At 38.7% G+C, this 13,293-nt stretch overlaps 1 protein-coding gene across 1 annotated transcript in view; it reads left to right on the top strand.

Moving 5' to 3' along the window:
- Positions 1-9,782, top strand: part of LOC149297671 (coiled-coil domain-containing protein 33-like) — a 30,149-nt gene extending 20,367 nt beyond the window's left edge. Inside the window, exons 14-23 of the mRNA XM_089488158.1 lie at positions 2,682-2,836; positions 4,254-4,305; positions 6,833-7,028; positions 7,330-7,418; positions 7,733-7,864; positions 8,006-8,087; positions 8,478-8,603; positions 9,141-9,220; positions 9,304-9,420; positions 9,774-9,782. Of these exons, the coding sequence (XP_089344284.1) occupies positions 2,682-2,836; positions 4,254-4,305; positions 6,833-7,028; positions 7,330-7,418; positions 7,733-7,864; positions 8,006-8,087; positions 8,478-8,603; positions 9,141-9,220; positions 9,304-9,420; positions 9,774-9,782 (1,038 nt within the window). The remainder of the gene's footprint in view (positions 1-2,681; positions 2,837-4,253; positions 4,306-6,832; positions 7,029-7,329; positions 7,419-7,732; positions 7,865-8,005; positions 8,088-8,477; positions 8,604-9,140; positions 9,221-9,303; positions 9,421-9,773) is intronic.
- Positions 9,783-13,293: the final 3,511 nt, after the last annotated feature.

The raw sequence follows: 13,293 nt of genomic DNA, 5'->3' as shown, positions 1-13,293 counted from the left end.
GGAAATGTGCCAGTGGGGTAAATATTAATCTTGGTGCGTTTTTAAGAAGAAGAGCATGTAGTAGATGAAAAGGGTTGTCTACGTAGCCTTCTTCATTCTGATTAAAATGCTTGCATTGTCAGCCTAGCATATACTGCTAATAATGACCTAGCTTCTCCTACTATAAACTGCAAATATATTATGCAGCATGGTGTAATGTGCAGGAGGATGTAAGGTAGTTTTTTATTTTTTATACGGTATATAAATAGTCTTGAAATGAGCAATGCTCTGTGGGCAGTGCATTGAAAGCACACTTATGCGTTACAATACTATCTGTTGCTAGGCATAAAAAAAGATTGCCAAAATGATAGCATTTGTTATTTTTGTTTATATGATTTATAAACTTCCAATAATGTGTAAAATCATAGTGGAGACATTGGGTTCCAGGAGGCGCTATGGCAGACCAACACTAGGAGTTATGCAGCCAGTTACAGCTAAAAAAAAAAGTGCAAGCTTGTTAAAGAGTTACAAGTAAAATAGACAACTTTCTGAAAATTCTCAGGATACCACAGCTGTAGTTTGCTAGAAAAGCACAATGGTTACTTGCCAAGATCGTATTATTTTAAATATATAGTTTGTAGTTAAACAAGTTGCAAGTGACCCAGTTTGCACGTAGTAGTTCACCTGGCATTGAAAGTGTTAACAGTCAGACTTGAGTTGTTAGAACTGCTCGATTTAACACCTTCGGTTGCCAAATATGCGCCGCCTCCCCATCTATTACCCTGCATGACCCTCTTTTATTATATATTAGTTTCCCTCTATAATTGCCACCTAACTCCACCTGGTCTTCATGGATCTAATCCAAAAGTTAGAAACAATGGCCAGTGTGTGCTACTGTCCCTTTTATTATATGGAAAACATATAGCAATAGATCTAAACATCAGTCAAAAGGAAAGCAGAAATTATACAGAATTATTGGATGCCAATGGTGATCCATGTAATTACTTTATTAAAACAAATATAACTGTCTATGCTGTCAAACTATTTTGAAAGAAGAGCAAAGTGAAAACTAAATATTTCATGAACATACAAATAACAAACTATCAAAAAACTGTATAGTTTGGAGGAAAGGAGGTATAGCTTGGAGGATAAAAGAGGGAGACAGAAGATGTAATAGAAACATTTAAATACTTAAAAGGATTTAACAAAGCACAGGAGGGAAGCTTATTTGACATGTAAAGAAATCTAAAACTAGAGGGTCAGAGGTTTAAATGTAATGTAAGGACATTTTATTTTACAAAGAGGGTGGTAAGTTAATGGAACAGCCTCCAATCAGAACTGGTAGAGATTAACATAGTAAAGATATATAAACATACATGGGATAGGCGTAAAACTTTCCTGAATCTAAGACAAGACCAAGTACTGATTAATGTCTGAATCTTTACATTAGGAAAATGGTCAGACTAAATGGGGCAGAACGATACTTCTCTGCTGTCAAATTCTATGTTTCTATGTTAATGTGAAATATGTATTCTTATACCGGTACTTTTTACAATTATTCACAGACTTCTCAGATAAGAGTTCCCCTACACCTGTACATTTCATGTTGAAATTGCTCCATATACTCTCTACTTATAGCTCTTTTTTTTCTCGCCTGCTCCTGTAACTCACATAAAGGCAGATCCCTTCCCCTACAGAGGTATTTTTCCAGGCTCCTTTCACACTAAGCAGAGTCTGCATGCCACTAGTAAACTGTTTACCCTGCCATTTGTATTCTCGTTACATTGTATACAAGGGTTTCAGACCCGGCCTTCTTCCTCTTGGTCACAGTTTCCAAGGGGATATTTTGTTGTAGCAACAATTATCCAAAGATAGAGCGACAGTGATATAGAAAAAAGAGGAGTGGAGGGAAGAGGTTTTAGATTTAATGAAAACTAGAAATGGAAAATGATTCAGATTTAATGTAGCTAACCGTTCACATAATGAAGAGGGGGTTATAAAGGAGGGGTAATCTACTTACATACTAATAGACAAACTGCAGGAGGGACAAGGAAGGTTTAAACCACAAGGATCATAATTTAGGGTGGAGAGTAGAAAGGCGTGAGTAGTAACCGCAGTGTAATCTGCATCTCATGCCCATGCTGGCTGCCCTGCCAAAGGTGAGTATGATGAGTGGAGTGGCACTGGTTGCTATTTGATGATGGTGGAGGGAGGAGGGAGTGTGTGTGTTTTGGGTGGGAGGGTAACTGTATAACACTTAACTCACTAGGATACGGTATAGGGCTGTGAGTACAGCTATTACTAGGATACTGTATATGATTGGGATAATAGCTGCGCCTTAAAATCACTGGCAATATAGCAGAGAGAGCTGTTCTGTGATGTTTGCAGGCCTGGGATTATCTCCTAGTAAGATAGTGTGTAGGGTTGGCAGGACATCTATATATTAGTAGTGGATAGCATGGTCAGATAGTACTGGTATGTCTCAGTAGGACATATGTCTGGGAGTACAGTCATCTTTCTTGGATGGATACTTTTTACAGGCCATACTCCTCTTCTGTAAGTAGTTACATCTAAAAGGACACAAAGCACTAAAGTTGTGTATGTTCTAATTTATAGAGCATCAGGTTTTATCTGGACCTACTTATGTTTTTATTGTCTATTGGTCAAATAGCTAGATAGAAACACATTTTTTACTTTCCCAGCTGCAAAGAGATGGAACATCCTTCCCACCCTACAATGCTCTGGCTGATATTCTTCCTAACCCATGGACTCAACCCATACCCACTGACCCCAAGCCTGCAGATCCAGGGGGGCATCAAGGACACGTACATGCAGACCCCTCCTCCAATTACTTAAGGTGAGTCCTGACGATACCTAAGCACATATTTTATGCTTCTATAAAGTAGAAACTAATGTTAAGTATTGGAAATCCCACAGATACTTAAAGTACCCAGTGTGAAATATCTGGTGATATTAATACCCCCTAAATTATGTGTTATCCAGAAGCCCCTCTTTAAAATAGTAACTTGAAGAAATATTCTTTATTAACCGGGTCCTTTGTTTGATGTCACCATCTATAACATTAAATGTTATTCTAAGCCAGCTTTTTAGTATGGGTATGTGGAATTCTGCTCATATGAAAAAAGCCTTTCTAAAAAATGTATAACCTTACAAAATACAAAAGGTGCATCTTAAAAAGGTATATTTTAATAAATTGAATGTTATTGCCAAATGAAATAAGCAAATGTAGAAGCGTGTGATACAAAAAGTAAGCAGCAAAAGTAAAATATGAATTGTCAAGAAATGCTAGTTACATGTAGTGGAGTATGACTGTATGTCTCATATAGCATATATCCCAATAGATTGTAAGCACATATAAAACATATCCTAATAGACTGTAAGGGCAGGTCCCTCTTCTCCTTCTGTACCGGTATGTTTTAACATGTGTTAATGATATTGTCATTTTAAATGGTCTTTCCCTACTGCAACAGCGTTACGGAATCTGCTGGCGCTATATAAATAAATGTAACCGTTATCTGCTGAATAACATAAAAAAGGCTGTGTCGTAATTACAGGTGTATTTTGTTGCTAGGACCAAGATCTGACAGATAAGCCTTAGCTACTAAGTAGCATGTTGCGAATGCTGCAGTATAACCCCATAAAACAAAAGCATAATCCGTTGCTTTAGCAACTACGCATGATCTTTTTATAATAAGACTGAAACAATTCAGCCTTTACCATATTAAAAGATTTAAAGATAGCAGAAGCCAGTGTAAAAACAAATGCTTATGAAGTATTTTTGCAGATTTTGATTTTGATATTGCAATCACACATATCATTATTGTAAGATACAAGTTAATTAGATATGTTGTTAAAGTAAAAAGCCTCTATAGTAGGTAAGCAGCTATACTAGGAGAGGAGAGCAGTGTTTGGAGCGTTCAGAAGGCCAATATCAGTGTAGTGAGAATGCCCCCAGAATTCTTGGTCCAGGAGGGGCTTCTAGCGCTGGCATTACAGATGCAACTAATCTAATTATTTATACACATGCATAAATATGATGTCCTTCAGTTTACGCCATGCATGTTTTTAAATGTGCAAAATGACAATGCGTGCATGAGTAGCAGAGTCACACATTCACCAGACATTGTAAAATATTGTATTATCCTGTCATTTGAGGTAAGGTCATTGCTCTAGTTTTCCCATACATCTTATTTTGTTCTCTTATTCTCCTCGCCTATTTTATGTACTTGCACGACCTCCGCACAACGCATCAGCACTAAGGACATGGAACTGCCTGCAGATGGAGTGATGGAGCACCAGGAACAGGTGAGCAGATTCTGTCTCCTTTAATCTAGTATTACTTATTTTGGCAATTACAGCATTACTGCTGTTTGGAGCAAAGTTCGGTGGAACAAACAATCTTCCATATACAAGTTAAAAGTGAGCAGTGATTCAATAAGAAATACTGCTAGGTTTCTGTCCCCAGCATCCTCCTTATGTCACCGGGGCATTACCTGAACTTAGTTTATCAAGAGCACTGGCTATCCCCATGTACACATCCTTTTGTGTTTGCATGCCCAACAACTGGGATTGGTGATTAAACTCTTGTAAAGCATTTGGCCTTGAAACCAACGTTCCACTGATGACATTAGAAATGTGAGAGCGGTTCAATCTGTCTCCATTCGATTTTCAATGAAAATCTTATCCGTTGATTTCTCCCAGGCTAAGGCAGGCTGGTGCAGCTGTCTTGTGATCCACTCTGCACAGTCGCTGCACCATGGTAGTCAATGTTCAGTTTTAGTGTTTTCTTTCACAGGTTTGCTGTATGGGGTAAGTAAAGGGTCTCACAAATTTTAAACTTGACCTGAGCCCCACATCAAATTAGGAATGGCTCTGATTTGGCTGAAAGGTATGAAAGGAAGGATAATCCAGAATCCCCACACAGTGCTCCTTGTTCTCTGCCTTCATGCACTCAGCCTTCTTTGTGAAATAACCAGAATTGTGTGCCTTTATAATGAGATCTGTTATATAAAGGTGTTGCCTTCGTAGCTGAGGTCAAATGTATGAAGAAAGTATTGATCTAGGTACGGACAGGACAATTCACGAAGTGAAGCATTGTAATGTAATCAGGTGCTGTGACTAGGAATCAAAGTGTGGGGCTGCAAAGAGACACGTGTAGGGTGTGTGGAGACCTCTTGTGGACACCAGTGGAAACATCTCTACTGATTTTCCACCAGCCTTGCAATTCCCATCATTGTCAGTGCAAGTTATGGTTGTCCGGCGACCAATACAGTAGCTGTGTAGTGCGTACCCCGTTAACCCCGTATTAACCCTTTCTAAAAAAAAAAAAACCTGCCAAAAACTAAGAAAAAAACGAATATGAACCGAACACAGGAATGGGATGGAGTTTTTTAAATCTGCGTACAAGAGTGAGAGTCTGACGGAACGGGGAAGGGGATTCCAGAGAAGGGGTACAGCATGGGAGAAATTCTGAATGCGGGAGTAGGAAAAGGTAATGACGGTGGAAGAGAGAGACGCAGTTCATGAGAGGAACAAAGAGGGTGGTTAGGGGTGTATTTGGATAGGAGGGTAGAAATATTGGGGGGGTGCAGAGTTGTTAAGGGCTCTGTAGGTCAGAAGTTTGAATTACCGTATTTGCTCGATTATAAGACGACCCCCCAAATCTGAATATTAATTTAGGAAAAAAAAGAAAAAGCCTGAATATAAGACGACCCTATAGGAAAAAAGTTTTACCAGTAAATGTCTAATGTCATCTAAACTATTTTTTTTAATAAAAGCTATGATTGAGAAAAATATTTTGGTTTTATTTCCTTCTATTTTCCAACCTGCCCCCCAGTTATGCACATCTGCCCCAGAAATGCCTTATACCCCCTATATGCCTCTGTGCCCCATGATATGCCTTTTAACCCTCTAAATGCCACTGTGCCCCATGATATGCCTTTTAACCCTATATGTCACTGTGCCCCATGATATGCCTTTTGACCCCCTATATGCCACTCTGCCTCCAGAAATGCCTTACACCCCTATATGCCACTCTGGCATTTAGAGGGTTAAAAGGCATATTATGGGGAAGAGTGGCATATAGGGAAGTTTAAGGCATTCAGGAGGCAGAGTGGCGTATAGAGGGTTAAAAAGGCATTTCTGGAGGCAGAGTGGCATTAAGGGGGTTAAAAGGCATTTCAGAGCACTCTGCGGGGAACTCTGATCTCTGACAGTCGGGGAAGGTCTGCGCGATGGACGCAGACAACCCCCGCTGCTAGCCACGCCTCCTTCCTGCTGCAGCGGAAGTTGTCTACGCGAATCGCGTAGACATCTACACGCTGCCCCAGCTACACACCGGGGACTCAGAAGTACCGGTAAGTGGGGCGGGGAGACAGGAGGATCCAGGTCCCCTGCAGCTGCGGGGGATCTAGATCTTAGTCGTCTCATAGTCAGACCTATTTGAGGTATGATTATAAGACGACCCCGATTATAAGACGAGGGGTATTTTTCAGAGCATTTGCTCTGAAAAAAACCTCGTCTTATAATCGAGCAAATACGGTAGATTCTGAAGGGTATGGGGGGCCATATCTTTAAGACAGATGTTTTAGCACATGCGTTCCCCATCATTAACATCCAATAGGCCACAATCCCAAAAATATATCTCTGTACTGGCATTCAAAGCCAACAATATAGGCAATGTTGAGCAACATTTCCTATTGGGCAATTGTAAAATGCAACTTTCTTATTGCTTTTCTAGATATAGTGTTATTTCAGACATTTTCAACTGTAGTACTTCACAAAATTGCCTGGTGTAAGTCCATTAACTAATTTGCATACCTCTTATTTCTAGGAAGTAGCAAATTACCGACTTGCCATGCAGCGCATGGCAGATGACATTATTACACTGCGCCGTCAGATGGGAGGACTGGAAGCTGAAAATAGTGCACTCCGGAGCGAACGCAGTCTGCTACAGGATGCGGGCCGCAGCATGCTAAGTGATGGTGACATTGATGTCATGACCAAGGCTGAGATTGCCGATCGACTGGGTAACGAGGTTTTATCTGATACATTCCAGTGTACAAGTCCTTATAAAGCCAAACATAATTCAAGGCTCCGTCTGGTGAATGTAACTCTGTAATGGCATCATTTCGTAGAAATCGTTTTGTCAACAAGGCTACGCTTAAAGGAACAGATACAAAGAGTTCTAATTTAATTCAACCTCTGAAATCCCCCAACGTCATGTCTTCTGCTCTAGAACAAGGTGCATGTAAATATTTATGGCATGAGTGGTATAGTACTGAGGCTATAATGTGTATGATCTCTTTCTGTCTAATTTATCCATCACAGTGACTCTAAAACAGAAACTTGCTAGTGAAACATCAGAGCTCCGGGGGATGCGAGACCGCGTTCAGCAGCTGCAGAATGAGTTGGTCAGGGTGAGTGCCTCTCACAAGTATAATTTCCATGCATCAAGAAACCATCTTTCCGCCTTCAGGGAAGATGTCACTAGCATAACAACAAAGCTATCGGCAGGCTAACAGGCAACTTGATTACCACCCTTTTGTGCTAGTTGTCCTCATAGTATATCAGTGTTTCTGGTTCCTAGCATTCACTAACATGACACATGAATTATAATTGTAAAATAGCCAAAGATAAGCTTCTCTTATTTATTTTCTATGTGTTGTCTTGCAGAGTACTAGGGTTTTCAGCCTTGTCATGCTTATTCTCAGTGTTTCTTTAATTGTTACAGAGGAATGATCGAGAGAAGGAGCTGCTTATTCTACAGAGAGCACATCAGCAGCAGCAGGCCGTGCTACAGCAATACCACCAGCGGGCTAACCGAGCCAAGGCATTACAGGACACTGTGCGCAAGCAGGAGAAGGTGAGTTCTGATGTTGCCAGGGGTGTTAGATGTTAAACATCACTCCACCCTCTGAAGTTTCAATGATACAAAGGCAATAGAACACACAATGCAACAGAATAAGCCATGTTTTAAAGGTTCTGGTTTGCTCTGTCTCTATAGGTGATTGAGAAAATGGAGAAACTGCTGGACAATAAACTGCGAGAGGAGAAGAAACGAGGCCGTGTCGAGGGAGGAGATAGAGGTAATACTACTGACACTGAGAAGGAGCACTCTGAAAGTGTTAGAATGAATCGACAATGTTTTTTTATGATAATATCACTGGTGTGAGACATACACACAATGGCGAGTCAGGGGTGGCATCTAATCTTAGTCTGGGATTGGGGGGAATATAGTTCAATGATTAGTGACATCAAGTACCTTTTAAGAATGAGTGGTGACCTCTATATGCCACACAGATAAGGAGACATCACAATATGAGTAAATGATGGTGCATTGTTTGACTTGGTGGTGCCTGTTTCAAATAAGCGTGGAAGGTAACACTGCAGTCAAGTATTTCTAAAAGCTTCGGCATGTGTAAACACATAAAGTCTTCATTGGGTAATATAACTCCATCATTCTTTTTATCACTTAGGTGGCCGGGTGGATATTCTGCAGGGTGAGGTCTATGCTACATTGATGGCAGAGAATACCCGTCTGAGAGAGGAGCTGGAGAAAGCAAGACAGCCAGTAATAACAGTGCAACCTAATGTACCAGTGAGTATTGAATAGACATGTGAATTATATATATGGAGCAGATGTTATTGGAAGACATTACCAATACTAATAGCTTATCACGTGCAAAAGTACTAGTTATGGGCATACCTTGGAACATCCCAGGGTAGCCTACACCAAGTTCTCCCTCTTTGTGGGAGTAGCTTTGTGGAGGGGTGTGAAGAGCAATGCATAGGGGACAGGGCCAGCACCAAACTGCCTTTAGATGGAGAGGAGTTGGCAGGAAGTAGTTGGGAAGAGACTGGTGAGAGAAGAATCTTACCCAGAGATCAGAGAAAGTCATCACCCAAATACTTTAGGTTAAATATAGACTATTTCCAAGGTGAGAATTTATATAGAGCAAATTGGAGTTTGTCTATATGTTATAGAGGTTCAAAGAGGGAGGTTATGGGGAGTAATAGGAGGAAATATAAGGAGAAGAAGCATTATGTAATAATTTAAGCATTGCCATTATTGTGAGTTGTAATTAAAAGTGATATTTTTATTTGCTGAAATATTTTATCTCCCTTTCAGTCCCAAGGAGTATTCTCTGCATCTGAGAAGTTTTCCCTTCTTAGCAAGCTAGAGAAATCTCAGGCTAGAGTGCAAAGCCTGGAACGAGAGGTACGGGTAGCCGGTACTATTTTGTAAGCAGTGTACCCAGCTCCTATATTGTGGTCCTCATTATTTCTGTTGTTTTCTGTTAGTTGGAAGAGGCTGCACGACGCTGGGGTCGTGAGAAGCAGGACCTCCTGACTAGGCTGTCTGAGCAAGAGATGGGGTTCAGCCGTACACATACAACCATTTTACACCACTTCCCTACGGTGAGTGCTCTGTCGATAATACATTACAGGAGAACACAGGGAGGCGGAGGTCAGACTAAGTCCATTTCCTATTATTTAATTGTTTTCCAGTACTTGTTTACAGGTGTGATGCTGGGTTTCTTGGAACCTATTTCTACATCTCCTACCCTCTGCCCTCTCCTTCCCTTGATTAGATGAATGCATCTGATTAAGTATATTAGCAAACATGTAAAGGGTTATTAATATTTAAAAACATTTATGGTTTCTAATTTAAAATCCAAAATTGATTTTGTCATTTTTAGAATTAATTTAATTAAAGGTTGATGTTGGCATTAGTTTCTGTTAATGTTCTCTCCAAATAATCTTTTTGACAGGTTGTTTAGGAAGTAATTGACAACTGTTAAAGAGATTTTTAATTTAGACATAAATAAATCGCTGTGCTAAAGCAGTGCATTTAATTATAGGGTACATTTATCCCTAGAGGATGATTGTTTTTTTTTCCAACATATCTCAGTATTTTTTTCGTTAAATTTAAATTAATACAAAACAACTCAAAATAAATTCTGTGTCTTGAGTTTCATATATCCTTGGCAATTACAGGCAAATATTACAAGATGGACATCGCTTTTGGAAGTTTTTATTTTCTTTCCGATTTGGAATGATGTAGCCATAATAAATCTCACAATCCATATCTGTCCCACATTTCATTTTTCATTTCTGAAAAGCAAACAACCAAGGCAATTCTCATAATGACTATTCTACTTCTATTTCACCAGCAACCTCTAATACAGCATGCGCAAAATGTCTACTGGAAGATATATAATGTGCTTAGGACGTTACATTTTAAATTTTTCTTTACTTCAGTTTTTTTTCACACAGCAGTGCAACACAACTAGAGATGTCCTTGGATGTAGAGCCCAGAGATCTCTCTTGTAACTATAGAGGGCTCCTGATGATGTGATGGTGACATCATTATGGTCCTTTTTAAAAATGTATTTGTTTATTGAAGAGGGAGAAACTTGTTTCTCTCTCTCTTTTGTAACACTGATCTCTCTGTCTGCTGATCAAAGTGATCAGTGAGGTAATCGGGATTGTCTCGCCCCTTGCAGTCTGAATGCATTCAGAGTCTAGTTGTCACTTGTTTATTTGTCATTTGGTGTGAAGATGATAAATTATGTGTACCAGCTCAAGTATGAATGAATAGTTGAAATATTCCAGCCTGACCTCATCAGTGGGACCAAGAAATAAGTCTTGTGGGATTTCTGATTCTACAAAGCAGGGCAATATATAATATATGTTTCTGGGTTTTTTTCAGTTGTATAATTTGTTGTATAACCATATCATATTATCCTTTAATATGTCAGTTTACTCCCACAGCACTTTCCCTTCAGTCTTACTTTTTACATGTATTAGCTAGGTTTGTGGAAGTATATGTTTTTGCATTAAGGCTGTAATTAGTTGTAATATTTAATATTTATTTATATAATATATATATATTATATTCTTTGTACACCTATTTTCACTTATTAAGGACATATACTCCCCTATTATTTATACAATCCTAAAACACCCCAAATATACCTGTTCTTCATTGCCTTGTGATTATCAGGTATACCATTAGGGGGCAGGATAATGTAACAGACAAATCAGAGAGTAACAGAACTGCACCTACTTTGCACATGCATTCAAAAACTAAAAATGTATATTCCTATAAAATATAAAGTTAGCATATTTTAATGAGGAGCAAAGTGCTAAATGTGGAAGAAACAGCTTGAACTTTGGATTGGTTTCTATGGTGACCATTCTATATTTAGAACGTTGCCCTAGAATGGCACTTTATAAATGTAATGGGCAAAAGCACATATATTAGTGTTTGATTTGCACAGTATGTTACATAGTGTGGAGCATTATCTGTTTTTATTAGATTTTGTATTTGCTGGACATACCATGAAATTAAATAATGTTGCGGTCTTCATAGACCCCTGTAGTATGCAGGGGTCTAGTATATATTATACAGTTGCCTGGCATAACACAAGTAACCGCAAGAGCCCCAGGCTGCTACAATGAGATTCTCTTGTGTAACATTAAATAAAAATATCATTGATTGTAGAAAATCACAGATGTGCTCATACAAACCAGCTATTAATTAGGAAACAGAGGATGTGCCAGCAGCATTCCAGTGTGTTTAGTTGCTGATGTTAAGCTGTTCCCAGGGAGATATGGACGACGATAGGCCTGCTTCAGCTCTGTTAGTTACTACATAGCAGTATAAAATCATTCCTCTAAGCAGAATGACAAATATAATAGCTGTAAACACAAGCAGCTGTAAAACATTTTAGAATATGCTTTACTTGTACATGTAAATCTACATAGAGTACACATTTTGCTTGTCTTCAGAAAATCACATATAACAGCTTTGGAAAGAGAGAGAGGTTATGGAATTTTAATTCATAAAATAGGACACAACAGTGTGTTTGTGCTTTGTAAATTTGGTCCAATACTATGCAGCCCACCTCTTTCTGATTGTGTAGCTGCGCATGCTTTTGTACTGAGCTGTTAACTACTTGCAGATTGCTCTCTGATGTCATACATTCTGAGCCAGGCGCTTCTCATTTTAACATTGTAACAGTGAAGCTAAAGTGAATTGAATTATAGTGAATTCCATGCTGAATCATGCATACCTAAAAAAAAACATACTGGATTTGCCATCACTGTTTGTGTAGTGTGATGCTTGCTTCTGCCTATTCACCTAACCAGTTACTCTCACCTGCTTATTGCCTCATTACTACCTTTAAAATGTCCACTCGTATGGAATGTGGGATTTTTGTTATGAGGATTTTGAAGAAGTTATATGCAGAGGAAAGCAACTGAAATAAGTAGCCATGATGCACTCTGCAAAGTTACTATATTGTATCACAGATCACAAAAAACAATCCAGCCCATTATATCATTAAACAGAATCTAGCTACGATTATGGGGATTTTGTGTATGGCCATTTGTATTTATAATTCCCATTACTGGGAGTTAAAAAAAAAAATAATCTGACTGCATTGACAAAGCAAAGGGCCAGCCCTGATAAACTCATCCAGTATTGGGAAAGAATTGGTGTTAAGATTGGTGGGTTTCTGTAAGGATTTATGCAGACCCAACATTTTTTGGTCCTTAAAAATGTATAGTAGGATAAAACAGTCTCACTGTAAATTCGTATGTTACACAGTTTAGTGAATATGCCTATGTTCTTCTCCCTTGCATACTTCCACCACTTTTGATCATTTTACCAGAACGTTAGCCAAAAAACTTGCTTTCACTTTCACATTAAAAAATAAAGAAATGCCACTTTGACTACATATACATTATTGCATGAGTGATGTCGTGATTTATATTGTCTTTGCAGAAGGAACCCGACGTATCTTCAAGGAGACCCACTAAACTGGATCCTTTAATGTGACACAATGGATTCTGCAGACAGAAGCATGTCTTAAAATGGTTTTCAGTGCTTTTAAAGCAGAAGGAAGTTTCAATTATTACAAATCTCAATGTGAAGAACAACACGTTTATGTGAATGTACAGTGATTATAACCATGTATGAAGTAGAAATAACATCATAGCAGGTAACAGCACTGAAGCTCCCACAAATACCCTGAGACATGTATTTTCATAATGTAATATGACTTAGTTATGCACACAATTATTGTAATTTATTGCAAAGCATATTGATTAAAGATTTGTATTTTTATTTTATAATCTGATTTTCTTTTTACTATTGGTATTAAAATGGCATTAGCATACAGTGCTTATGATGCGTTCAACATACAACATACTTTGTCCATATTACTTGCAACAGATCCCTCTATTGGACACGAAGTTTTGGAACCTGTTCCTAAATTCACACAT

The sequence above is a fragment of the Sceloporus occidentalis genome, unplaced genomic scaffold (assembly GCF_023333645.1).
Source record: "Sceloporus occidentalis isolate IW3139 unplaced genomic scaffold, rSceOcc1.0.p SCAF_37, whole genome shotgun sequence".
NCBI lineage: Eukaryota > Metazoa > Chordata > Lepidosauria > Squamata > Phrynosomatidae > Sceloporus > Sceloporus occidentalis.
The sequence above is the reverse complement of the archived record's forward strand: the minus strand, read 5'-3'. Positions and strand labels throughout refer to the sequence as shown.